The following is a 27,186-nucleotide window of genomic DNA, read 5'->3' as shown; positions in this document are numbered from 1 at the left end:
GCAGCATGCCAGGCTTTCCTGTTCTTCACCATCTCACAGAGCTGTTAGTGAGCAAGCTGGATGTCAGTGATGCCATCCAACCATTTCATCCTCTGTTGTCCCTGTTTCCTCTTGCTTTCAATGTTTCCCAGAATCAGGGTATTTTCTAATGTGTCAGTTCTTCTAATCAGGTGGCCAAAGGATTGGCGTTTCAGCTTTGGCCTCCGTCCTTCCAATGAATATTCAAGTTTGATTTCCTTTAGGATTGACTGGTTTGATCTTGCAGTCCAAGGGACTCTCAAGAGTCTTCTCCAACACCACAGTTCAAAAGCATCAATTCTTCGTCATTCAGCTTTCTTTATGGTCCAACTCTCATCCGTACATGACTATTGAAAAATCATAGCTTTGACTATATGGACTTTTGTCAGCAAAGTAATGTCTTTCCTTTTAGCATGCTGTCTAGGTTTGTCACAGCTTTTCTTCCAAGGAGCAAGGGTCTTTTAATTTCATGGCTACAGTCACCATCCACAGTGATTTTGGAGCCCAAGAAAATAAAACGTCACTGTTTCCATTCTTTCCTGATTTGCCATGAAGTGATCAGACCAGATGCCATCATCTTCGTTTCTTTGAATGTTGAGTTTTAAGCCAGATTTTTTCACTGCCTGCCCTCTCACAGAACCCAGATTTTTAGGACACAGTACAGATCTGGGCTCCTGCAATGAGTTGAGCCCATATCTGTCCTCCAAGCCTAGGCTCTGGATGGGCTCTGGAGGATTCCGGTGCCAAATTTGCTTCAAACTCAGGTTTCACCACTCAATAGATCTGTAACACTGGGGAAATTACTTTTCCTGTCTGTGCTTCAGTTTCCCTATCTGTTAGGTGAAGATCACCGCATCAACCTCTTAGAATTGTTTGTGAGAACGAAATCAGTTAGTATTTGTACAGGGCTTCAGTGTGTGTTAGTCGCTCAGTCCTGTCTGACTCTTTGTGACCCCATGGACTGTAGCCCGCTAGGCTCCTCTGTTCTTGGAATTCTCCAGGCAAGAATACTGGAGTGGGTTGCCATTTCCTCCTCCAGGGGATCCTCCGGACCCAGGGATTGAACCTGGGTCTCCTGCATTGTGGTCAGATTCTTTACCAACTGAACCACCAGGGAAGCCCACAGTGCTTCAGTAGTGAGATTAAAATGTTAAATGTTCCCGAGCTCTGGGCTCAGCCTGCAACTCAGTAGAATGGATATTTTAAACACTTAGTTGTCACCAGTTCCTCCTCCCTAGAGCCCGTTGGAGAAACCTCAGTCCAGACATTCAGGCAAGCAGGCTCCATTTTAGAGCAGAAAAGAGACAAGGTTCAGGGGGGATGGGAGTGGGAAGGGTGGGAGCTGGGGAGCTTTCTGGGCTAAGAGGAACTGTCCCTTGAAATTCGGGTATCTAGGACACTAGAATGAATAGATGTCAGGGAAGGAAGGGTTAGATGTGACCGTTTGGGTGCTGTGGTCTGGCTGAGATGCGAGTCGTTGGAGAAATGTGTCTCGAAGGAGGAGGGACTGAGGTTGTGGGGACCCGGGAGATCCGGGAGGCCTCGGGATCTGTAATGAGGCTGCACCCGCCGGGTCCTACACAGAGCCCAGCTCTCTCCGTGGCGCATTCCGGGGCCGGTCCCAAAGCCGTGCAACCAGTCCCCACTCCCCTCCGGTGAAATTGCCAAATTAAAATGAATCATTTGGCCCATAATGGCCGAGGCGCTTATCGGGGGCGAGCGGACCCGCGGCAGTGCCTTATCTCCGCGGCGCACACGGCCCCCGCGCGCCTCGGCCCATGCTAACGAGGCCTAGAACGTGAGCGGGATTAGAGCGCGGCGGTGGAGGAGCCGGGCGCGGCGCGGCGCGGCGCGGGCGGGCGGGGGAACGGGGACGGGGCCGGGGGGAGGGGAGGGCTCGGCACTAAGGACCAGGCCTCAAAATGGCCACACGCGTCCCCCAGTAGCGGCAAAACGTGAGCATTCTGGCCTTTTTCTAGGGGAAGGCAACCTGCAGCCTCTCATGGAATTCCCCATCAATTTCTTCCCTCTTTTTGCCCGCTCGCAAAAACAAGGTTCCGCTCCTTTTCCCTCGGTTTCTTTCGATGGGGGGGCATTTTCCAGGGACGCCCTTGCGCTCGCCGCCGCCGTCGCCGCCCCTCCCGTCTCGGAGACTCTCTTCCTTCCTTCCCTTTTTTCTTACGCAATATACAGAAATGCGCGAGGCGGTGGTTGGTTTTCGTTTCTTCTTGGTGGTTGTGGGCATGCAGTGGAATTGTTGAGAGTGCGTGTGTGAGCTATGGACAGTGTTGACTTCTGAGTGTGGTCTTCCAGGCGACAGGTTGTGTGTCCCAAGTGTGATGGTGCTTGTGCTGTTCGGTGTATAGATTCGGATTCTCCGAGGCCCTTCTGCGTTTTCATCGTTGTAGATACAATTATGCTCGTTTGCCTTCTCGACATGTATGTTGGGTTGCTTGATCTCGATTGTGTTTGGATAGTCTCGTCGTTGTTTTGGACGTCCGTGATCCTGACTACCTTGGGTCGTGCGCCTAGGAGCGATTGCATTTGATCGGTTTCGTTGTGTCCTGCTGGACAATGTTTGGGCCTGACCGAGTCGGCTTGTGGGGCAGTGTTGCGCTGTGCTTACTTTGCTTCCCTTCTATGCGGCTGGTCCGCGAGTGGCCTTGTCCACCCCGGCTTGTGTGGCTGTGTGCTAGTGTCCTTTGGAAGTGCATTTGTAAATCGCTGGGGGTGGAGGGGAGGGCGAACGAGCGAGAGATGGATGCGCAAGTTGAGGAGGCGGCATGGGGGCGGGGTGAGGGATTTCACATTTTATTCCAATTTATGATGTATTCGGAAGCCAGTGTTGGCTTGGATGAGCAGCTGGATCAGCGGCTGCTCTGTCCGGAGGCCAGTCTGTGCCTCAGTGTTGGAGGGGTTTGTTAGTGAGTGGGAGCCTCTTCCAGGCTGGAAGCTGAGCAGCGTTCGCGGAGGCCCGCGCCTTCAAGCCGGTAGCCGCCAGCTTCGGTTCCCGCGGCACTCAGGCTTCGTCCATTTCTGGTCAGTTTCACGGGTACGGCCGCCGGGGTCTGCGGGAGAGGCCAGGAAAAGACAATGGGCGCATTCTCCAGGCCTCGCGCCTCGGGTGGGGACTTCGGGATCATCTCCAAGGAACATTTTTCCACCCCTTCCCCGGGTGAGCCACATTCCCGCTTGGGTCAGATACCCCGTCGCATCGATGACCAGGGCCGGGCTAGGTCAGTGCTGCCCTAGCTCCTAAAGAAAGGATTTTGTTTTGCCAGTGGTTGTGGTTGCTAATGTCATCATCACCATCACAGTCATCGTCATCACCATCATATTTTAATTAAAATAGTCATGTAGGAGCGACTAGTCCCTTTTAGCTTCTTTGGGGCGATAACAAAGCAGCGGGGGTTTCCTCCCACCAGCGCTCTTTTTTTTAAGTTGCTGGGTTTGTGACTAGGGGAGAAATGGAGAGAGGGAGGAGCACAGAGACTCCATCCTAAAGCAAAAATTAACCCCGACCTAAGACACCGGGCACAACTGGATTTCCCCTTGTTCTCACCCCTCCCCCCTTTTGAATTAGAAGAGGAGAAAGAAAATCTGCATTGGATTGAAACTGCAGGGAACAATTATTACTGTATTTTCACTAAAGCCAGGGCAAAAAAAGGTGGCATTAGCTATTAATCCAAGACTTCGATGTGTGGCCATAAACTGTACGATTTCAGCAAAACAAATTAAACAAAACCTTCCACAGGGAGAGGAAAAAAAAGAAAAAAGGCAAACTAAATTTCCCTGCCACTACACCCTGGGAAGCAATATTTGATTTATTTTTACCCTCCCTCCTTTCCTTGTTTACTGCTGCAAAGAATTAATAGAATTCTCTTGTACTCTGCTGACTTGAATACGGAAGAATCGAAAATTTTGTGTAGGGATGGTTGGAGGGAGAGGCAGGACCTTCCTTCTCTCTCTTTTTTAATTTCTTTCCTTATTTTCCCCTTCCTCATCCTTTTTTGTTTGTTTCCCATAATCGGTAGGAAGAAAAAAAAGGGACCTGGATACATCAGATTCTCTGCCCCCTTCCCCCTATTCTCTCTGATTTCTGCGGTTCAGACTGTGTTGTATCCCTTCGGGAAAGTAGTCTTTGGAATTGGGTTCTGGTTTCGGTTTAGGTTGGAGGTGGGGCGGTGAGAGTCAGAGAGAGAATGGGGCTTCTCAGAGGTTTTGTCCCACCGACCACGGTCTAAAGACTGGATCCCCCTTTTGGTACACACATCCCCCTACCCACCCAAGCCAGGCTGCGGACGACTCCGGTGCTGTGGCCGCAGCTCTGACTCGCCTGACTTCGGTTCCAGAGCCCACCGCTGTTAGAAAACAAACGAGCCACACTGAACCCTCCGGGTTGGAGGGTCCGATAATGTTCAGGGCAGTCTGCCGCGAGCTGTTGTTGTTGGACTATGTAGTTATTCCTGATTGGTCAGGTGCCGGGTTCTTTTTTCTGGGGGTGTGGGGGAGGCTTCAAACACCTGCAGGTCGGGGGTGGAAAGCTGCTGGCGATCCCCAGGGTTGGTTGAGGAGGACATGAGGTAATTCCCAGCCATTGACCCCCATTTCTCTCTCTCCCTCCCTCTTGCCCTCCCTTTCTCTCCACCCCCATCTTTCCTGGAAACTCGCTTTGGGCGCGGCAGACCGCCCAGGACCACACCGCGGCCTAACTGGCCTAACTGCCGGGCTCTCGGTGAGAGACGGGGAGAGCAAAGACCCCCGTCCACAACCTGGACCTCGACTCCCACCTCTCTCTGGCCGGAGGAGTGGAGATCCTATTCAGAGGGGCCTGTCTCTCTAAATATGCCCCAGGTGAGTTTTTGGGGGGATGACAGGGCTGATGGAAACAGTCACCAGGAAGGCCTTGGGATCTGGCCTGAGGTGGGGAAAGCTGGGGACAGAGGACAGTCCAGTTTCAGATTGGGGAGGGGGAGAGGAGGATGAACCCAGAGCTGGGAATCCTGAGATCTGACTCTGCCACTGACTGCGGCCTCTGCTACTGTGGCTTCCAGCAGGGCCCTTTCCCGCATAAGAACAGTTAGTTGGACTGTATTCCCCCTAATGCTCCATGGTTCCGTAAATGTTTCACAAGGCTCATAACTTTGGGACGGCTGTATTCGGATAGGTCAGGTTGTGTGCAGTGGAGAGGGGAGGGCCCCGGCAGGAAGAAGGCCGCAGCCATCCTGGCTAACGCAGTCCTAACTTGGGTGGGCCCAGTCGGGGGCCTCAGGCCTAGGGTGGGGCTGCGTTCGAACACCCCTCCACACCAGTAGCAGCGGGAAAGTGGTTCTGTTCTGGGGTGATTGTGGTTTGTGTGCAGGCTTGGGGCTCCCCTAGGGGGTCATGCCGGGGTGGGGGTGTGTGTGGATGCAGTATGAGGGACCGACTGGAGGCCAAGTCTAAGGCAGTGGCTCTAGCCCAGGGCATGGCGGAGGCTGCTTTTACACAAAAAATTTTCCCTGCTGGGGATGGGGAACTGCCAGAAACCAGGTGTCTGCCCCTAGAGCTCTCAGGTTCTCCGGTCTCCTTCAGACACATATGGAAATGATCCGGCTGCCTGCCTGGCAACAGGAGATGAGCCGAGGTAGGGGGCTTGGAGCTGGGATTTGGTCGCACAAAGAGGAGTTGTAATGGTCGAATAGTCCAGCGCTGTTCAGTTCAAAATCTGCAATCTTCTCACTCCCCTTCTTCATTTTCCCTAATAAAAACAAGTAAAAATCACTAGGCTTTCGTTTCGATAATCTTAACCAAAGCCAAGTGATCGGGTTTAATCACCGATCACCGAAAGTGAATTCTGCAGTGACTTCCTCAAGAGTCGGGATCCCTGGCCTTGGGTGATCCTGGTTGCAGAGAGCAAGCAGGGTTTTCCTGAGGTCCCAGGAGGGGCGGGGAGAGGTTGGCCACAAAGCCCAGGGGACCAATTATAGGTTTCTCAGGGGGAGTCTGAGAGATACAGATATTTATAGGCATCTGGAGAGAGCATTCGGGCCAGAGTCAACTCATCTAAAATACTTACTCCCACCACCCCCACCCCCTGAGATCTGATCCTACACAGAGACTCAGAATGAATCAGAAGGTATAAGCAGGAGAGCTTGGGCTCATTTTGGCGATTGCATAGTGAACTGCTCGTCATTCATTTAGAAGCTGAGACTGAAGCACGTGTCACTGGGTGCACAACGGTGCGTGGGGATAGTAAGGTAGGGAGCCAGCCTCTTGGGGCTTGTATGTTTTGCCAGAGGACTGTATATTTCCAATGCATTTCACTGTTGACGGGAGCCAGGAAGTCTCTAGTGGTATACTTCTGGTGCATTTCTAGTGACTGAAGTGTCTTGGCAGTCCCATTCTGTGGATATAGACCTATTGTTTCCACCATAATCATAAACTCGCTTCCAATGAAGTGTTGCGGACCTACTGCCTTTGCAGCCAGGGTATACCAAGTCTAAGGGAATTTTGTCGTTTTGGGGTCCAGCCCATGGGGCTGGCAGACTTAGGGCAGGAGCATAATTGGAATGGTGATTATTCATCAGCTGTGTCTGGTGGCAACTAAGCTGAGTGACATCTGGAGGTTTCAGAAGGTCCCATCTTTCTTCTGGGGTGGGAGGATGGCTCCCAGGCCAACTAGTCCAGAGCGGTGCAGGGGCAGAATGGCTGCCAGGAATGAATTCTCTGCTTGGGGCTGAGTTGGATTTTTGTGTATTTTTTTTCTGTTATAAAATACCCCACTTATATAATTCCGATAGCAGAAACTTTATTTTGAACGTCTTATAAAGCCTGTCGAGTTGGTTATGTTTTTGTTGTTTTATTAAAAGTGACAAATATTTTCACACTCTGGACCCGGAGTCTCATAGTTTTTCTGTTTTCGGTTTGTGTGTGTGTGTAGGGGTGGTGGTGGTTGTTGCATGTTATGGAAGAACTGGGAGAGAGTGGAAATGCAATCACTCTGCCTGCAGTCACCCTGGAGTGTGGTTGAGGAGGAGAGCAATGTCCTTGGTTGGAGATGGGGGGATATATGGGAGGGATATATATGGGGGATATATGAGATATATGAATATATGTGTACCGAAGATAAGCAGATAAGCGACTTAGCATGCATGCATGCACTGGAGGATTGCAAAGAGACTGGAGTTCTAGTCCCACTCTTTGTGACCTTGGGCAAGGCAGTCCCCTTTCGGGCCCAGTCTCTCTGCCTATAATAATGTTTACTTAAGCATTTGCATAGTGCTTTTAAATGCATATATGAGGTATTCCTCTTGTTCCCCAGAAGACAACACTGAAGTGGGAAAGGGAGATGGGTGAGTGCTGGAGGAGTTCCCCAGCCATCATTACACCCCTTCCTCACATTCGTGGATGGGCGCCCAGAGCCCAGTGGCCTTAAGAACACTACTCTTCCAATGTCCGGGCTCCACACCGCCTCAGCCAGGCCTCCCTTCTAGACCCCCACCTCACTGCTGAGTCCAGCTGAGCAAAAGGAAGTACAGTGTGCAGGGAGGTAGGGCCTGGATCATCTTCTTCCCTCCCTGATGACCCATCTCCAGTCCTGGTGGGAGTAAAGGGTCACTGGACATTTCAGCGGCTCCACAGAACACAGGTGGATTTGCTGGGTGTAGACCGACACCCCCGCGGGGGTGGTGGTGAATGTGTGTTGAAAGGGAGAGCTGAGTTCCTTTGGATAATTCTCTGCCAGCTCTGATCACTCCCGCACCCCCACCCCCACCAGATTTCCAGGTGTACGTATGTGGGTATGTGGCGGCAGGCTGGGGGCACGTTGAAAGAAGAGGGTGTTTGCAAAAAGCACCCCACCTCCGCGCGACAGGTTCCCCGCCAAAACCAAAAGAGGGGCGGGAAGAGCACAGTCGGTCGGGGATTTGCTCCCTCCTCTTCCCGTGCGGCCCCGAGAAGGGGCACGGGTGGTATTTCTTTCTCGCCTCTTTTTGCATTTCCTTCCTCCTCCCTCCCCTACCCCCCAACTCTGTTTTTCTTGCGCTGGCTGGATTTGTATTCCTTTTCTTCCAATGTCTCTGGTGCTTATCCACCTCTGTCCCTTCGGCCCTCAGTCTCTGTCTCCCAGGCATCCCCTTCTCTTCTCCCAAACCGGAGACCCCCCTTTCTCTCCGGCCCCAGCACCCCGGGCTCGTGTGTGTCCACGTGGCGTTAAGTTGGTCCGCGTCTTCTCACGTCTTCGTGCGTGAGTTTCCCTCCGCTCTTCACCCCCTCCCTCAGCAGCCGCCCCCCGCGCCGCCCCATCCCGCCCCCCAGCGTGGGTGGGCTGGGGGCCGTGGTCTGAGCGGGCGTCCGCTTGTCTGTCTGTCTACCCGCAGGATGACGGAGCAGCCGCCGAGCGAGGCGGCACACAGTGACCCCCCGCTAGAGGGACGGGACGCGGCCGAGGCCCGCATGGCCCCCCCGCACCTGGTCCTGCTGAACGGCGTCGCCAAGGAGACGAGCCGCGCGGCCCCGGCGGAGCCCCCGGTCATCGAGCTGGGCACGCGCGCCGGCGGCCCGGGGGGTGGCCCCGCCGGTGGGGGCGGCGCCGCGCGGGACTTAAAGGGCCGCGAGTCTGCGGCGGCCGAAGCGCGCCATCGGGTGCCCACCACAGAGCTGTGCAGACCACCCGGGCCCGCGCCCGCCTCAGCCCCCGCGGAACTGCCCGGCGACGGCCGCATGGTGCAGCTGAGCCCGCCCGCGCTGGCGGCCCCCGCCGCCCCCGGCCGCGCGCTGCTCTACAGCCTCAGCCAGCCGTTGGCCTCTCTCGGCAGGTCAGGGCGGGCGGGAGGGGCGGGTGGGCAGGCGGCGCGGGCCCTGGGACTCCCCTTCCGCACGTGGGGAGTCAGCCATCCCCTCCCGGCCAGGCCGAGTGGCTGAGCTCGCGGAGAGAGGGGGAGAGGGGATTTACACCCGGAGACGGAAAACCCTAGGCTGAAGACCGCGTGCAAGGAGCCCTCTGCAAATGTGTTTGTGTATGTGTGTGCGTGGGTGTGGACGCAGGGGCCAGTGTGCGGATGGCTTGTGTCTTCCGCGTGCAGGGAGCGCAGAAGCTGAGGCGGGGGAGTGCAGGCATGCGGCTGGGTGTGAGCAGAAGTGCGGGGTGCTGCGTGGTGGTAGTGGTGGTGGTGGCGGGGTGGACTGGAGGAGTCTTGTGAGTGTGAGTACCAGGCAAGAGTGTGTCTCAGTGCGCTCTGGTGTGAAATTATTCTGGATTCTGCAACCCTCAGTGGACAGGGGAGAGACGTGCATCTGAGAGTGATTGGAGAGGGCTCCTCGGGAATCTCCCCTCCACCTGGGGAATGGATCCCTCCCTCCTCTCCTGAGCCCCTCCTCTCCTAGCTGCTATCTCTGGCCTGGACTAGTGCTTCCTTTGGTGTGAAGGTGTCAGTTTCCCTGGTGGGACCACTGAGGTGGTGGAGAGCGGGAGGCAGGGTTGGGGTGGAGACGGGAAGATGAGGCAGGGAGAGACAGTGTGGGGCAGTGGGGAGCCTGCCGGCTGGCTGCCGGAGAAAGAAGCTAGGGAGAGTCCAGTAGAGTGGGTGATGGGGGAGCATGTCAGCAGGACTGAGTCAGGGTTTCCTGTCTGTTGTCTGTCCGTGGGTCCCATGGGGCTGGGGTGAAGCTGAGGGGAGGCTGAGGGTAGGGAACAAGGTGCAGTTATGAGACGCAGGAATTGCACACTCCAGCTGTGAAGGCTGTCTATCTGTGTGAGCACCTGTTTGGGCGCAGAGGTGTCTATGGATTGTGCGCTTGTATGGGGGAGGGGAGTATGTGTGTTCATTTTCGTGTTTGCTCCCTGTGTTCGCCATTGAGTATGTGTGTATGTGTGTGTGTGTGTGTATGTGTAGGGTGTGCAGGTATGTGGCCCCCCTCCCCTTGCTTGTCTAACCATAGAGAAAGGCTGGGTGAGGGGTGTGTGTGTGTTTTATGTTCCTTTTAGCCCCAATTCTGGTGCGAAGGGACCAGGGCTGCCCTTGTTTTTTCAGGGGTTGGGGGCTCAAGAACAGGTGGGGAGGGTCTGTGATCTTGTGGTCTGCCTGCTCCCTCTTACAGTGGCTTCTTTGGGGAGCCAGATGCCTTCCCTATGTTCGCCACCAACAACCGAGTGAAGAGGAGACCCTCCCCTTATGAGATGGAGATTACTGACGGTGAGTTTACTCCCACCCCCAACTTGTACACTCAGTCCCTCAAGCTGCTAGAGCCCCTGAAGCCGGGACCATCAGGGACAACTCCCTAGGTGTCTCACAGGGATGAGTGAGCTGTCTTGGAGCCCCTAACTGTCAAAGTCCTTGCCCTGTTGGCCTGGGACTAGGAGAGGTGATGGGTGGAGCTGGGGGTTGCCACCCAGTCCTGGGAAGAGAGGGCATGGGAGTGAGGGACACACTGTGGTGCTTAGCTCAAACCTCCACTGTTAGTTGTCTCCACTCTAGCTCCATTTCTCCACTCGGCAAGGACCCCTCAGTTCAGTTCAGTTCAGTCACTCAGTCGTGTCCCCGACTCTTCCTCCCTGTCCATCACCAACTCCCGGAGTTCACTCAGACTCACATCCATCGAGTCGGTGATGCCATCCAGCCATCTCATCTTCTGTCATCCCCTTCTCCTCCTTCCCCCAATCCCTCCCAGCATCAGTCTTTTCCAGTGAGTCAACTCTTCGCATGAGGTGGCCAAAGTACTGGAGTTTCAGCTTTAGCATCATTCCTTCCAGAGAAATCCCAGGGCTGATCTCCTTTAGAATGGACTGGTTGGATCTCCTTGCAGTCCAAGGGACTCTCAAGAGTCTTCTTCAACACCAAGGATCCCTGGGGAGGGCAGAAACACATGGTGCCCCTGACTCTAAGCACCGACCTCCGGGGATTATCTGCACCTTCTCCAAAGTCCTCTTGGAAGAAGAGTCTGGAGTCTCCTCCTTGCCTGGAATTGTACCTTTAAAGGTCTTGTCCCAGGTCCATGCAAAGTGGGCCCCTCTTGTCCCTGTTCCCTTCCTGACACCATAGATTCTACCCTACTCCCTCCCTTCCCCCATCCCAGGGGTTTCAGCACTTTTAATGTGAACTACCTGAGTAGTTTTTGGCCCCAAACTTTCAGGAAGCAGCTGGAGGAGGGGGACATTTGAAGGACCCCCGTCCCTCTTCCCAGGGTTGACCAGATGTAGTAGAGGGGGCCCAGCACCAGGGGGCAGGAGAGCAGGCTCTTCAAAGCCGAAGGACTTTCTGGAGTTCCAGTGCACTCTGGATGCCCAGGGTTTACCAAGCACCTATTCTGTGCCCAGAGAGAATGAGACAGAAGACATGGAGCAAGGCATAGACTCAGGCAAGAGGAAGCTGTGGAGAGGTTGGTAGTTCTCTGAGAAAGACCTGAGAGGAATAGACAGAGATGGAGGTGAAGGGAAGGATGAGGGTGCAAGATATATCCGCAGGATTTTGAAATCAGAGACTTAACCAAAAGGAGTCCATAAAAGTGGAGCTGTTACTAACATAAGGTCTAAAGTCAGGACTTGATGTGGATTCCTGTTGCTGAACTTTTCTGGGCCTTGGTTTTCTCATTTGTAAACTAGGGAGGATAAGAGCTTCCTCACAGGTTGTTGAACCAGTAGGGTAAAGTGCTTTTAGGACCTGGCTTGGGATGGGTGCTGCCTCTGGAGTCCGTGTAGCTCTAGCTGTGACAGCCGTAATGCTCCTCTCCCCACCTCGTCATGAGCCACGGGGCAGGGACCAATCCTTCTGACGGCGCAGCTGAGGGACTCCCCTCTGTCTGGCCTGGAGGCCAGGGTAGGAGTGCCCAGCAGGAGTGTTGTGTTTTTCCCATCCTGGGTCTGACCTTTGGTGAAGAATCAGTTTCCCAGGTGGTGCTTTTGGTAAAGAACCCACCTGCCATTGCAGGAGACATAGGAGATGTGCATTCGATCCCTGGGTCAGGAAGTTCCCCTGGAGAAGGAAATGGCAACACACTTCCCATATTCTTGCCTGGAGAATCCCATGGATAGTGGAGCCTGGCAGGCTGTAGTCCATGGAGTCACAAAAGAGTGACTAACACTTTCAGCTGGGTGGGGGCCTGCTGGGGTTTGGAAAGACAGCTTCTAAGACACTGCAGGCAGAGATGAATGATTGGGCACATGGTGTGTGTGCATGTGTGTGTGTGTGTGTGTGTGTGTGTGATTGTAGGAGAGAGAAGATCAAGCAGAAAGTGTTGGCACTGATGAGTTCGTTTGCAGGGGCAAGGGCTGCCTCTGTTTTGGCTGCAGTCTCCCTAGCTGTGAAATGAGTAATGGGTCTTAGGTGACCCATTCTCTCTACCTAACTTTCCATGTTCTGAGGTCTGGTTCCAGGGTCATCAGAGGAAGGCAAACAACTATCCCAGGACTGGCATTTCCTTCAGGGCACAAAGCATCCTGAGGACTGCCAGGAGCTAGCTAGCTCTGTGCCTCAGTGTTTGGGAGGGAAGTAGCTGCCTCAGCCCCGGGACCTGGGAGCTAGTGGGGCCATCCTTTGCCATTCTTGGATTTGGGAATCCCTGGTCAGGCTGGGACATTTAGTGCAGTACTTTGTATACCATAGGTGCTCAATACATGCACACTGGTGTCTGCACCTGCTCTGCAAGTCTTAGTGCATGAGCGCTAGTGAATACTGGTCCAGTGTGTATTCAGTGCACTCTAGACATGGGAGATGGAGGCAGCCCTCAGACACCTGCCCAGAGCCTCAGGCCAAGCCTGGGCATGGCTGTCTCTCCACTCCTATCCTGGGCGGGGGAGAGAGCCCCCAGTGAAGTCATTTTCCCACTGCTCTCTCCTCCATTCCCCACCTGTCAGCATGATCAGTTAGTTAGCAAATATTTAGTAAGCTCTTATTCCGTGCTTTTCTGCACTCTTAGAATAAAATCCCTGCAGGGCCCTGTGGAATCTGGACCTAGACTACTCTGATCTCACCCACACTAATCTAGCCAGGCTAGCTTCCACTGTTTTTCAACTCAGGGCCTTTGCACATGCCCTTCCAGCTTCCCTTCCTATGTCTGGCTGGCTCTTCTTTAAGTTCTTCCATCATAGGGTGGCTCAGACGCTAAAGAATATGCCTGCAATGCAGGAGACCTGGTTTCCCTCCTTGGGTCGGGAAGATCCCCTGGAGAAGGAAATGACAACCCACTCCAGAATTCTTGCCTGGAGAATTCCTCCTCCATGGACAGAGGAGCCTGGTGGGCTACAGTCCATGAGACCACGAAGAGTCAGACACGACTGAACAACTTTCTCTTGACTTATAGACATCACTTCTTCTGAAAGGCTGTCCCCAGCCACCTCAGCTAAAACATGCAGCTCCTTTCCATCTTTTCATTTACATTCAGCTTCCTGTCTGTTTGTTATTTGTTTGCTGCTTGTTTATTATCTGTCATCCTCATTAACATGTGAGCTCCATGAGGGGAGGGACTCTGTCCTCTTCATCTTTATTTCTTAATGCCTAGCACAGTGCCTTAGTTCAGTTCAGTTGCTCAGTCATGTCCGACTCTTTGTGACCCCATGGACTGCAGAACGCCAGGCCTCCGTGTCCATCACTAACTCCCAGAGTTTACCCAAACTCATGTCCATTGAGCCGGTGATGCCATCCAACCATCTCATCCTCTGTCGTCCCCTTCTCCTCCTGCCCTCAATCTTTCCCAGCATCAGGGTCTTTTCCAATGAGTCAGTTCTTTACATCAGATGGCCAAAGTATTGGAGTTTCAGCATCAGCCCCAGCCCTTCCAATATATTCAGGACTTATTTCCTTTAGGATTGACTGGTTTGATCTCCTTGCTGTCCAAGGGACTCTCAAGAGTCTTTACCAACACCACAGTTCAAAATCATCAATTCTTTGGCACTCAGCTTTCTTTGTGGTCCAACTCTCACTTCCATACATGACTACTGGAGAAACCATAGCTTTGACTAGATGGACCTTTGTTGGCAATGTAATATCTCTGCTTTTTAATTGGTTGTCTAGGTCAGTCATAGCTTTTCTTCCAAGGAGCAAGTGTCTTTTAATTTCATGGCTGCAATCACCATCTGCAGTGATTTTGGAGCCCAAAATAATAAAGTCTGTCACTGTTTCCATTATTTCCCCATGTATTTGCCATGAAGTGATGGAACCAGATGCCATGATCTTAGTTTTCTGAATATTGAGTTTTGACGCATAGTGCCTGATTGTCAGTAAATAACTGATGAATGGATAAAAGTAACATTTAGTGAAGGTTTAACCGGAGGCAAGTATCGTCTTAAGTATTTTGCCTGTGTTAGTTGTTAGATACACATGACAGTCTTATAACTTGGTTCTCTGGTACTGTCTCCATTTTGCAGGTGATGAAGTTAAAGCACAGAGAGTTTAGGTAATTTGCCCAGAGTTATGGTCTAGGGAGTAATAGTTAGAAATTGAACCTAGAAAGTCTGGCTCCAGAGTTTATCTGACTAGTGCTATGTGGCCTTTTGGCACAAGTGAATGAATGAATGAGTTATAAAAGGTTCCTGTCCTAAAATGTCTCACAGCTCACAGAGGAAAGAAGTGAAGTGACGTCACCCAGTCGTATCGAACTGTTTGCGACCCCATGGACTGTAGCCTACAGGCTCCTCCGTCCATGGGATTTTCCAGGCAAGAATACTGGAGTGGGTTGCCATTTCCTTCTCCGGGAGATCTTCCCAACCCAGGGATTGAACCTGGGTCTCCCGCATTCTAGGCAGATGCTTTACCACCTGAGCCCCCAGGAGAGTCAAGCTTGGAAGCATACAGTCATGATCAAGGGTGATGGAGATTTGGGATTATAGGGCCACGGTGGTTGGTTGGACACTTGTCTGAGGGGTTAGGGAAAATTCCCAGAGAGGGAGAAGACAGCTGAGGGTTTTGAAGGATGAGTAAGAGTTTTCTGAGCAAAAGGAAAGAAGGCATTCTGGGTTTACCAAGCTTTCCGATGGATGGTTTCTCTTCCTCCCCACAGAAGAATATGCCCTGGGGAATCTCCAACCCACTCTCCTAACCTGTCCTCCTGCCCCCAGGTCCCCACACCAAAGTTGTGCGGCGCATCTTCACCAACAGCCGGGAGCGATGGCGGCAGCAGAATGTGAACGGGGCCTTCGCTGAGCTCCGCAAGCTAATCCCCACACATCCACCAGATAAGAAGCTCAGCAAGAATGAGATCCTCCGCCTGGCCATGAAGTACATCAACTTCCTGGCCAAGCTGCTCAATGACCAGGAGGAGGAAGGCACCCAGCGGGCCAAGCCTGGCAAGGACCCTGTAGTGGGGGCTGGCGGAGGGGGTGGGGGAGGAGGGGGCAGCGCGCCTCCCGAGGATCTCCTGCAGGATGTGCTCTCCCCGAACTCCAGCTGTGGCAGCTCCCTGGACGGGGCAGCCAGCCCGGACAGCTACACAGAAGAGCCAGCACCGAAGCACACAGCCCTCAGCCTCCATCCTGCCATGCTCCCCGCCGCGGATGGAGCCGGCCCTCGGTGATGGGTCTGGGGCCACGCGGGACCAGCCAGGCGGGTGCCCTCAGGCTGCTGGGACCATGGGCTTTAGGGCAGGTGGGGTGAGTTTTGGGCAGCTCTGAAGTAGGACATGGACTTGATGAGCTTTCCTTGATGTCTGAACTTTGGGGAGTCCCAGCTGCCTCTGGGGCTGGTTTTCCTGTTTCCTGCCTCAGTAGGAGACCAGTAAAATGGAGCAAAGTGGTAGGTACTTTTTATGAAGACGGCACAGTCTTCCCCTTTTTCCAAATCCCTAAGACTTTTTAAGTAAGAGGCTCAAGGGGCATTGCTTTTGGCCTGGAGCACGGGAGCCCTGTCTTCGCTGAGACCTGGGCTTGTCAGCTCTCTCCAAGGCGTCTGGCAGCCTCTGCCTTGCCTTTAGCCCCTCCCAAGCTGGCTGGGGTGGCTTTTGTGGCCACACTGTCCGAATATATAGGTACCCAATAGCTCCCCATTTCTTGAGCCTCATCTTCACCCAGGCCCATGTTGGTCCATCCAGCTTGCCAGCTGCTGCAGAGAGTCACAAGCCCTGAGGTGCCTTCTTCAGGGCCTGGCTGAAGAAGATGGCCAGTAGACAGCCTGCTCTCACCTAGCTGGGCCAGAAGGTCAGAAAACCCAGTAGCCCTTCTTGCCCTGGGGATCTAAGCTCTGCTTTCTTCCCACTGAGATTTGCCTTCCTCATGCTTGTGTCTATGGGGACCGAGACTGAGGCTGTGAGTGTGCCCCATAGGTTTCGTTTGAAGGCAGACAAAGGAGAAATGATAGTGAAATTGAGCAAAAGCTGTCTGGGGCACATGGGCTTCAAATCGTGGTGGTGTCTCAGAGCTACCTGCCTGTATTCCCAGGGACACGTTGCCGTTTGTGGGGGGCATGGATGTCCGTGTGCTGATGGGCTCTGTGCTGGTCTTAAGAGATGTGCAGCCCTGTCTGGTGGTCTGGCTGTGCAGAGGGGCCTCCCTGTTGCAGGATGGTTGACGGTCTGGGCTGTGTTCTGAAACCGAATCGACAAATTCCGTCCTATGAATTCTTGGTATTTGGGATTTTGCTTGACTTCAGTTATTTTGGGACCTCAGGGTCTTGATATGACCAAGGATCCAGCCCCACCTCTAGGCCCTGGGGAGCCCAGTGAGAGACCAGTTGAGACCCATGCACATTCAGTTTCACTTAGCAGGACCTTCAACATCCCTAAGTCTGCAAATTTCAGGCATCACAAGTGTGTACGGGAGGCTGGCGTAACGCATGAGGAGTGCTCCCCGCTAAAAGTTGTACATGACATTTTTGTAAATCAGATCCTTTCATCTTTTAAAGAAATTCTACTGCAAGTCCCTTGGTAATGTGGAGAATCCTTTTGTAGAGTGGACCTCTGCCCCCTCATTGATCTCCTGTGTCAATCCAGATGGTGGGACATGATTTTCTTCAGGTGAGGCCTGCCTGTGACCCACATCCCAGGCCCATGGAGCAAGCTGCACACGAGTCCCATACACCTGTCATTGCATCCTCAAGTCATCCCGGCCAGCTCTGATGCTCCGGCTTTGCCCTGTCCATAGCGATGTGGAAGAACCATCGGTGCAGCTGTCGGGAAAGGTCCTCACGCCTTGTGGGCTCCAGCTTGGTGGTTTGCCCTCACTGTGGCAGAGCCTCAGGAACAGTCACGTGCACACGGAGATGATCCCTGCATTCCCCACTCTTCCTTTTAAGTTGTGAGGTCCAGTTCGTGGGAATGGAAGCCGCATGGTTAACCCTTGTAGCACTCTCTCTCTCCCATTTCAGCACCTCCCCACCCATTATATTTTGACAAACATTTGGATGGGTTCTTTTCCAATACTTGGAAGCTCCTGTAGGAATCCCATCTGTCCAAAGATGGAACACCTCTTCTAGGTCTTAAGGCTGTGTCTGCTTCCAGTCGATTAATTTGACCTGGGAGTGAAAAGTGGCCACAGTGAGCATGGTGGATGGGTTTTAGGAGATGGATTATACATTCTAGCAGGAGCTTGAGCTTCTGGTCCCCTCTTCTCTCAGACTTGCAGTGTGACTTGGTAAAGTTTTCTCTCTGGATGTCTTTCTCATAAATGCCCTGGTTTGGCCTGTCTCCTGTCGCTGTGGTATGGACTGATTGGAATCATGGAAGTAGAAGCATTTTGAGACCATAAGGAACTCTGTTCCCGTCAGTATCATTCCTGCAGTGGGATTTCTCACCCGGAGTCCAGGACCTAGACAGTGGGCCAGACTGCCTCTCTGTGCAGTATTTGGGTAATTTAGCTCCTAAACCACTTTAGCCCACTTCAGAATTTTCTAGATTATTCTCATCTTTCCAGATTGACCTCATTTCAGTCTCATCCCAAAGCAAGGCATAGAAGGGAGTCTAGCAGAGAAATATGGGATTGTGGGCAGAATGTGTAAAATGTAGTACAAGACAGGCCTAGGGAGGGGTGGGCAAAGCTTTGTGACTTTGTTAAGAACCAGAGAAGATCCATCATTCTCACTTTCATTTCCAGCATCTCTCCCCACCATACTCTTCTTCCTCTGCCTCCTCTTCACCCATGAATATTCCCCATCCAAGAATAATATTTGTCAAAGAGGGGAAAATGGTAAAAAAACATGAGGAGGATGAAGATGATTTTAAATGACCGGAGGGAATCATGTCTTTTAAGAAACATTCATATTTTATTTGTAGTGGCAAATGACAAGATGGTACAACCTTTATCCTTTTCTGAAAGCAAAACAAAGGGCACAGCATCTGTAGTCAGCCCACGACTGTCTCGGCCTTTGGGGGTGGTCTCGTCGTACTTGTGGTTTCAATGGTACGTGGCCCCCACCGAAGGCTTGCCCCCGGCCCATGTACATAGCGCATCGTTCCTGTGGGTGGGCCCAGCACTTTCCGTCAATGTTGTACTGTACGTGATGCGTTGCGTTGGTCTCTGCATTTTTCTGCAGAAGAGGAGTAACCGCTCCAGGTACCTTGACCTTTGTACAGCCCAGAGGCCAACACTGTGGGCGTGTGACTCTTAGCGACAAAACCCATGTGGTGATGATGTGTGTATATATATAAGGATATATTGGGAAGATTTCTAAATAAAAGTTTTACAGAGGGGTCTGGACTCCATGCTTGCATGCTGCATCCCCAGGATGAGAGTTGAGACGTTAAAGGGAAGCCATGGCGCGAACCTGTCTCGCTTGAAATGAAGGTTCCAGGACTCAGCTGTCCTCCCAGGGTGTGATCCCACCTTCTATGCTGGGGCTCCCAATTAGGGTTCCTGATCTTTTCCCTCTGCTCAGCCCCACGGAGGTGGGGGGGCTCTTCTCAGCACCGTGTACCTATGCTTTGGGCACCAGGCCTTGGGGTGGAGAGTTCCCTCGGTGTGTTGGGTTTAGCTCCATGTCTGGGGCAGTGGTTTTATCTTAGGTTCAGGACAGATTAAGGTCCCACCAGAGAAGGGTCCCAGGTTCCTCAGTGACTCAAAGGAGGCTGTCCTTTGTCGCTTGTATACCTGCTCTTGATTGCCCTCAAGATTGATTTGGAGTGCAAGTCTTATGAGGGGCTCAGGGACAGAGGTTGAGGCCGAGAGAGCAGGGAGTGAAGGCTCAGGATAAGACTGCCATACAGAGGCAGGGACTCTGGGTTCTGGGGAGGCCTCTGCGTGCAGACTGCCGAAGATCTCAGGAACCTCAACAGTATGGTAGGTAGTTCCAACGAAGTACTTAACCTTTTTTCCTTTGTTCATTTAACATATATTTATTGAGACCCTATCATAGGCCAGATATTGTTCTAGGTGTTGGAGATCTAGTAGTGAAGAAAACGGAGATCCCTGTTGCTTAAATTCCAGCAGGGAGATGGTAACCCCACAGACACATGTAACCATATATGTTACAGGAAGGGGTACCCCTTCCAGGGCAGGAAAGGGGGCGCTTGTCTAACACTTGGAAATGGATTGTTGGAGGAGACACAAAGGCTGACAAAGCAAGAGACGTTATTGTGGTGGGGTGCCTGGGCAGAGAGCAGGAGGATCAGGGGACCCAGGACTGCTCTGCCACATGGCTTGGGTTTTATGGTGATGGGATTGATTTCCAGGTTGTCTTGCCAATCAGTCTGACTCAGGGTCCTTCTGGGTAGCACACACATTGTTCGGCCAAGATGAGTGCCAGAGAGAAGGATTCTGGGATGTGGTAGGACCCGTGGCATCTCCTTTCAACCTCTACCGAATTCTGGTTGGTGGTGGCTTGTTGGGTCCGTGTTCTTACCAGGACCTCCTGTCGTAAAACTCACAAGAATGGTTACAGTGGTGCTCGACCAGGGTGGATGGTTTCAGTCAATGTTTACCCTAACAACTATGTGGATTGTATAGAAAGTTAGAAGGTGGTTAGTATTAAGGGAAAAAGATACGCCAAGAGGGGAACTCAAAGGACCCACAGTTTGGCCCTTAGGAGGTGAGCATTGCTCATCCCACCATGCACTGATCTTGGCGTCCCCTGTCCTGGGGTGCTTCCAACTGTTGCTAGGAAGGCGAAGGCATGCAGGGTTTGGGGGTACTACTCTGGTCTACAGGGAAACTCCTTGGCTTTTGGAAGACACCAAGTGTGCCTCTTTTCGGCCCAGAGCAAGGAGGTCTCTGGGCAGAGAGACGGTGAGACTGTCATGGGATGGGGTGACTGGTGAGGGTGGGTGTGCCATTCACCACCTGAGCAACAGCATGGTGAAGGGGACATGAGAGGCAGGCAGGCAGGGCAGGGCGCTTAGAGTAGGAGGAGAGCCAGCAGGAGAGGGTGAGTACGGTGTTTCAAGAGGCTGAGGCCAAAGGGTGTTGGGGTGGGGGGTAGAGGAAGTGGTTAGCCAAGCCCAAGGCAAACGAGAGGGCAAGCAAGAAAAGGTCTGAGAGTGTTGACTGGATTTGGCAAGTGGACTTGGTGAGAACAGCCGCAGGGGAGGGGCGGAGGCCACAGTGTGACTGTCATGGATACAGAAGCGGAAGGGAGGAGCACCGACTTCCGGACAGACCTTTCCCAGGAGAGGGCAAGGCAGTCCACATCCAGAGAGCTCAGGAAGAGCCCATCAGCTCTGCAGCCACCAGGCAGAGGACAAGGCTAGCGACTGCCCGGGCTGGCTGGGCCCTTGGGGATCAGCTGGCCTGGTGCCCCATCTCCAGATGCGGAGACTGAGGCCAGAGATGAAAGGAATCTTCCCAGGGCCACATGTCTCATTGAACAGTGGCAGGCAGGACAGGGCTGAGCCCGTGAAGGGGAAGGACGGTCACGGAACCTCGCCCGAATGGTCTCTCCAGGCTTGTTTCTCACCACCCCACCCTTCGTTCTCTTTGCCCTTACTGCACTAGCCTTTCTGTTCTGGCTGCAATTAAAAAAAAGAAAGTCCAGTTTTTGCACTTTGGGTTTCTATCCATCCTCGGTTCCCACCCACCTTTCATCCGGTTAATTTGTTCTCAGCATCAGGAGATGGTCCCGACTCTCTGGGGTCAGCTGCCTCCTTTGTGATCCCACAGGCCTTCCTCCACTCTGCTGTCTGCTTTCCCACTAAAACACGAGCTCCTTGAGGTTGAGGTCATGTCTGATTTGTCTGTTCGCCTCCAGTGCCCCTGCGTCAGACCTGGCATAGGGCCCTTTCAATATTTTATTGAATGAAGAAGTTCTCCTGCATGGAATCTCCCAGCTTGGTGTTGAGGCCAGTGTGGAATAAAAGGGTAGAGGGGTGGATGAGTGGGAGGCTGAGTCATTCCTGCAAAAAAAAAAAAAGCCCTCTGCCTAAAACCACAGTCCTGGGCTAGTTAGTCAGAGGTAGACGGACGACTCTGCCCCTTGGGCTGGCAGAGGGCCTTGGGCTGCTTTGGTTGGTGAATAGTGAGGTGGGGTATGAGCTTTCTCAGGCTGGGACCCCATGGCTGGACCTGGGTTGGGGTATGGTTGGAATAATGAAGATGAGGAAGCTGATAATCTGGTTCACTCAGAGCAGCCTTACCCACCCTCCATCTTGCTGCCCATTCCCCTCTTCCAAGCTTGCAACAACTGATTGCTCCCCAGGAGTCAGCTCTCCACCTCTGGGTTTATGGCCCATGTGACCAGCCCGCTGGGGACAGGCCGTGGTGCTGGGTACAGTGTCCAGCAGTAGAGGCTCAGCTCTCATGACTCAGAGTAAGGAGAGGAGTCAGTCAGGATCACCAGGCACCCTCTCTGTCGTCCAGAGGAGGGAATGAGGCCTAGAAAGGACATGGACTTCACCAAGGTCACACGGGATTTGAATTCAAGTCTGACCTGGATCCAGTGCTCATGGCCCCTCAGGAAAGGAAGATGAAACAGCCACTAGGTAGTTGGTGCTCTTAGAGCAAGCAGATGGGCTTGCTCTATGCTGGGAGCAGTTAGCAGCTTGGCTTGTCCAGTAACCTACCCAGGACCATGAGCAATCATGCAGGCGCTGGAGAGCTTGTCCATAGCAACAGGCTTGGCTTGAGGACAGGCTCGTGGGCAGTGAGGACAGTTGATGTGATAGCAGCTCAGGGAGGGAGAGGCCAGGACATGGGTGGGGGTGAGCAGGCAAGGCAGCTGGGCCACAGACAGAACCTTGCCTTTGGGGTCAGACTTATCTGGGTTAAGTTCCACGACTGTCACTTTTTGCACCTGCTGTGTGACTTTGGGTAAATCACTTAACCTCTCTGAGGCTCAGTTTTCTCATCTGTTCAATGAAGATATTCACACCCATCTTACAGGGCTGTCATGGGATTTCAAAGCAATATATGTAAAGTGCTTATGCTTTGTAGAAAGAACCATTACTATTGCTGAAAATGGGATTGGGACAGGGCTGTATTTGGAATGACAGGACAGGGGGAGAAGGCAGAGGGGAAGTGGCAACCTTCATCATCCATAATAGCAGGAATTCTTCTGGACCTACTCCATGCTGGGCAATGCTGGGGAGCTAGCCAGGGATCTTCGGCTGAGTGGAAGTGGGATGGAGTGGAATAGATCCAGAATATGATAACCCTGGAGACAAGTGCTGTGTGAGAGAAGAACAGTAGGTGTGGGAGACATGGCTCTGGCAGAGGAGGCCCAGAGTAAATGTCTGCTGAATTGAAGGAGCTGGAGGAGGAGGCTGGGGAAGGCTTCCTGGAGGAGGTGTCATTTCTATTCTTCTAGGTACCTTTGCAAGTCGGCACAGCCTGTCCTGAACCCCAGCATCTTCTCTCAGTGGCAGATGCAAGCTGCTCCTTCATCCAGGCTAGGGGAGGAGGGAGGGCCTACTCCCTGTCCAGGCTACCTGGGGCAGGGCTGAGCAGCTGAGCTACCCATGGCCACCAGGACATTTCCTCTGGCTCCTCCTTTCTCTCCCCACTGGTTGGTCCAAGCCCTGCCTCCCTCCCCAGCTCCTGGCCTTCGCTGTCCACACAATAACAGGATGTGATCCGTTCGAAGAGAGGAAGTGGGGAGGACGGGCAGTGCTGATAGCGGGACTCTGACTCTCCACTCTCTGCGCCTCCCCTCCCCTCTCCTTTGGACCAGCCCCTGCGGCTGCCTCCTGGCCAGGGCCCTGGCTGCCTGGGCCTCTCTCTGAGTTTGGGAGGGATGAGTTTTGGGGGCCTTCAGGCCTGTGGAAGCCCATGGAGAGAGAAACCCCAGCCCTCTGCATGGCCTGCCTCCTGGCTCTAGCTTTGCTGGCCTGGAGACAACCGTCTGAGACCCTGAGACTCAGAGAGGCTGGCCCGACCAGGTCGCGGCTCCAGGGTGTTTTCTGCCAGAGCATGGGAAGGACAGGTGGGTCCCTCTGCCTCCAGGTGGGCAGGGCTCCACCCAGGACCTGTTTCCACGTGGTTCTAATCCAAGGCAGTGGGGCAATAGAGTCAACCAAGAGGTCCTCGTCAAGCACTGACTGTGCTCTGCCTTGCATAGAGGATGGGATAGGTTGCCAGACAGGGAAACTGAGGGTTCGAGAGGCAAAGGGGTTGTCTAAGCTCAGCATAACCTAGGAGCTAAGCTGGACTAGAACCCAGCTGTCCTGACCCCCATCCTGGAGCTCTCTCACCCTTTCAGACCAGGGCTGTCCAACAGAATCCGTGTGATGGGCGTGTTCGATCTGCCCTGTCCGGTATGGAAGCTGCTCGATCAACTATGGAGCACTTGAACTGTGGCTCCTGCAATTGCCTAACCAAGTTTTTAATTTTGTTTAATTGGAATGAACTTTAAGCAGACCTGTTAAAATGTCATCCCCTCAGAGAAGAGCTGGTTTTGGTAAAGCAGGGCCAAGGGTCCCCGGCCCCAGACCTGGGAAGCTTGGGAAGATGTTGGTGGCTAAGGTTCGCCTCCCCTGGGCCCAGTGTCTGCAGTTTATACTGAAGGGCTGTGCGTTCAGTTCTCACTGTCTCCTCGCAAGAACCCAGTGTGAGGGGACAGGCACTCCCGTTTCCCAGATGAGGGAACTCTGAGGTCAGAGAGGTTAAGCAATTTGGCCAAGTTCAAGTGGCTGAGAGAGAAGCCCAGCTGGGATTCTGACCTGGGTTGTTTGGGGAGCCCGTTCCCTCACCTCAGTGCAGGTGAGACTCCGAATACTGCAGGGATCACTGAGAGGCACCCAGGAGAGAGTCCCCGGCTGTTAGTGAAGATTACTCGAGGGGCCGTGAGAGGAGGGGTCACCCTCAGCCCCCGCCCTGCATATGTCATGGGAGGAAGGTTTGGTTATGTGTTATTTTGTGAGCCCCTTTGATGGGGGAGACACAATATCTCCTAACTCCGTCTCAGTTCTGCAGATGGTGATCTGAAGATAACATCCTTCCCCTTATCCCATAACTGCCCCCCACCTGCTCCCAACAAGACCCTGCGTTTCTGAGACCCAGTGGAGCTACGGGACCAGGGTGGAAAACCCTTTCCCACCCCATGCCCCGTGACAGCTCAGCCAGCTGAGACCCAGGAGCCCAGGATCCTCAGCCCTCCACAGCCCACCCCCAGCAGCCTGGGACCTGTGTCGCTCCTGGGTCCCAGGCTCTGAGGGATCTCAGGGGGCTGGGCCTTCTGCCCTCTGGCCGTTCCCACACTGGAGTCCCTTTCCCTCTCTCCGCCATTCCGCGCCCCCTCTCCAGCAGCTCCCCTTGGGAGCTGCCGCCTTCAATGGGCAATCAGGCTTTCTCATCACTCTCACGCCCCCTCCCCACTGCCCCTGAATAGGTGGGATCCTGACGGACACAGGCACTCCCAGCCCCAAGCCCCTAGGCAATCTCTCCCAGGATTTCCTGGGACCTCACAGCTCTGATGCCTGCTACCTGCCTTCCAGGCTCAAGACTCTTAGGTCCTGAGGCTGCGATTCCCATGTTGAGCAATTCTAGAGCAGTGGTCCAAACATGGCGTGACACTCTGTGACGCCCTGGACCGAGCTAAGATCTGAGTCTGTGAGTCTAATGACAGGTAGTAGTTGATGTCTCTAACAATCCTCAGATTCTATCACCCTAAGAATTAATCGTCATTCAGAGATCACGTGCTTCTTGGACACTCTTTTTTTTTTTTTGGCAGCTACGGCGATTCCAAGAGGCAGGGAGAGGCTTATGGGGTGGGTGGAACTGGGTGGGGGCTGCCTGGCTTGGTTATTTTTTGAGGAGCGGGGCCAGGGTTGGCCACAGCCCCCTTCAGGGTTCACATCTGCTCGGTTGGGGCTCGGCCAAAGCTGGGCTGCTGGTCCAGTTGCCTGGCTGCGGCTGAGGGGAGCCTGGCTGGCAGGCTTTCTGTGTGATGCTAATGAAGGCAGTGGCAGGCGAGGAGGGGGAGGCGCTGCTTTTGTCTTGCACTTGTCCTAGCTGGAGGGTCCTCAGAGAGAGACAAGGGGCCCTCCTCAGACCCAAGTGGCCATGATTAGCCTGCTGTCACTCACTTCCACGGCTCCCAGTGCTCTGGGGGTGTGGACAGTTTCCTGGGAGGGGAAGGGGAGGAAACACCGTCCTGTGCCGCTCCCAGTGTTTTCCAGGGAGTATCCTAAAAAGTCGGCTAGTTTCTGATCCAAATGAAAAACGCGGCCTCATTCTCTCTCCTCCATCCTCTCTTAAGAGCCTGTTGAGTGCCTAGAGTCTTTCACATCCAACCTTACCTTCCCTCCTCTAAGCCTTTGTAGAATCCCTGAGGTGCCCTCTCTGTAGACTCCCGCCACCGCTAACAGTTCTCTGGGTTAAGCTTTATCTGTGGCTGCACCCGCTGGTCCACCCCTCACCCCGCCCTGGACTGGGGTCTCTCCTATTTCTGAGCTCACACAGCCGCTTGAACCATATCAGGGTGCTGCCTATGTTTGCCTGCCGGTGTTTGAGTCCTGGCCTCACCTCCCTATTTGTGAGCCGATCGTTGCTGGGACAGTGTGTCACTGGTGCCTCTGTCAGGCCCAGTGTGTGTGGAAGATACACAGGTGCTCAGTAAATATTTACTGAGTTATTTCACCAGATCCATCAGAGAACACATGGATCATTACCGTCATTTTATTATGGGCCTTTTCAAATATACATGAATATAGAAATTAGAGATTCCAAGGGAACATTTCATGCAAAGATAGGCTCGATAAAGGACAGAAATGGTATGGACCTAACAGAAGCAGAAGATATTAAGAAGAGGTGGCAAGAATACACAGAAGAACTGTACAAAAAAGATCTTCATGACCCAGATAATCACGGTGGTGTGATCACTCACCTAGAGCCAGACATCTTGGAATGTGAAGTCAAGTGGGCCTTAGAAAGCATCACTATGAACAAAGCTAGTGGGGGTGATGGAATTCCAGTTGAGCTATTTCAAATCCTGAAAGATGATGCTGTGAAAGTGCTGCACTCAATATGCCAGTAAATTTGGAAAACTCAGCAGTGGCCACAGGACTGGAAAAGGTCAGTTTTCATTCCAGTCCCAAAGAAAGGCAATGCAAAAGAATGCTGAAACTGCACAATTGCACTCATCTCACATGCTAGTAAAGTAATGCTCAAAATTCTCCAAGCCAGGCTTCAGCAATACGTGAACTGTGAACTTCCTGATGTTCAAGCTGGATTTAGAAAAGGCAGAGAAACCAGAGATCAAATTGCCAACATCCGCTAGATCATGGAAAAAGCAAGAGAGTTCCAGAAAAACATCTATTTCTGCTTTATTGACTATGCCAAAGCCTTTGACTATGTGGATCACAATAGACTGTGGAAAATTCTGAAAGAGATGGGAATACCAGACCACCTGACCTGCCTCTTGAGAAACCTATATGCAGGTCAGGAAGCAACAGTTAGAACTGGACATGGAACAGCAGACTGGTTCCAAATAGGAAAAGGAGTACGTCAAGGCTGTATATTGTCACCCTGCTTATTTAACTTCTATGCAGAGTACATCATGAGAAACGCTGGACTGGAAGAAACACAAGCTGGAATCAAGATTGGCGGGAGAAATATCAATAACCTCAGATATGCAGATGACACCACCCTTATGGCAGAAAGTGAAGAGGAACTAAAAAGCCTCTTGATGAAAGTGAAAGTGGAGAGTGAAAAAGTTGGCTTAAAGCTCAACATTCAGAAAACAAAGATCATGGCATCCAGTCCCATCCCTTCATGAGAAATAGATGGGGAAACAGTGGAAACAGTGTCAGACTTTATTTTTGGGGGCTCCAAAATCACTGCAGATGGTGCTTGCAGCCATGAAATTAAAAGACGCTTACTCCTTGGAAGAAAATTTGTGACCA

At 52.9% G+C, this 27,186-nt stretch overlaps 1 protein-coding gene across 6 annotated transcripts; it reads left to right on the top strand.

Annotated features, from left to right (window-relative positions):
* Window positions 1–1,828: 1,828 nt before the first annotated feature.
* On the top strand, window positions 1,829–18,610 carry TAL1 (TAL bHLH transcription factor 1, erythroid differentiation factor). 6 transcript variants are annotated; one of them, XM_069558131.1, is made up of 6 exons: window positions 2,193–2,228; window positions 2,964–3,057; window positions 4,704–4,872; window positions 8,379–8,816; window positions 10,099–10,193; window positions 15,050–18,610. In XM_069558131.1, the coding sequence occupies exons 4-6, from the start codon at window positions 8,380–8,382 to the stop codon at window positions 15,502–15,504; spliced, it is 987 nt and encodes a 328-aa protein (XP_069414232.1). In that variant the 5' UTR covers window positions 2,193–2,228; window positions 2,964–3,057; window positions 4,704–4,872; window position 8,379; the 3' UTR covers window positions 15,505–18,610. The 6 variants fall into 6 exon arrangements, with proteins under 6 accessions (XP_069414053.1, XP_069414401.1, XP_069414232.1 ...); XM_069557952.1 differs by lacking the exons at window positions 2,193–2,228; window positions 2,964–3,057 and adding an exon at window positions 1,829–1,973; XM_069558215.1 differs by lacking the exon at window positions 2,964–3,057 and having other exon boundaries at window positions 2,206–2,228.
* The last annotated feature ends 8,576 nt before the right edge of the window (window positions 18,611–27,186 follow it).

This window comes from Ovis canadensis, chromosome 1, assembly GCF_042477335.2.
Source record: "Ovis canadensis isolate MfBH-ARS-UI-01 breed Bighorn chromosome 1, ARS-UI_OviCan_v2, whole genome shotgun sequence".
In the NCBI taxonomy this organism is placed as follows: domain Eukaryota; kingdom Metazoa; phylum Chordata; class Mammalia; order Artiodactyla; family Bovidae; genus Ovis; species Ovis canadensis.
The sequence above is the reverse complement of the archived record's forward strand: the minus strand, read 5'-3'. Positions and strand labels throughout refer to the sequence as shown.

What these genes read in the sequence shown, in the direction of transcription:
- TAL1 (XM_069557952.1), top strand. Translation starts at nt 8,380, where the DNA reads ATGACGGAGCAGCCGCCGAGCGAGGCGGCACACAGTGACCCCCCGCTA. An exon ending in CCGTTGGCCTCTCTCGGCAG is followed by an intron (nt 8,817 to 10,098) that starts GTCAGGGCGGGC and finishes TCCCTCTTACAG; the next exon opens with TGGCTTCTTTGGGGAGCCAG. An exon ending in TGAGATGGAGATTACTGACG is followed by an intron (nt 10,194 to 15,049) that starts GTGAGTTTACTC and finishes TCCTGCCCCCAG; the next exon opens with GTCCCCACACCAAAGTTGTG.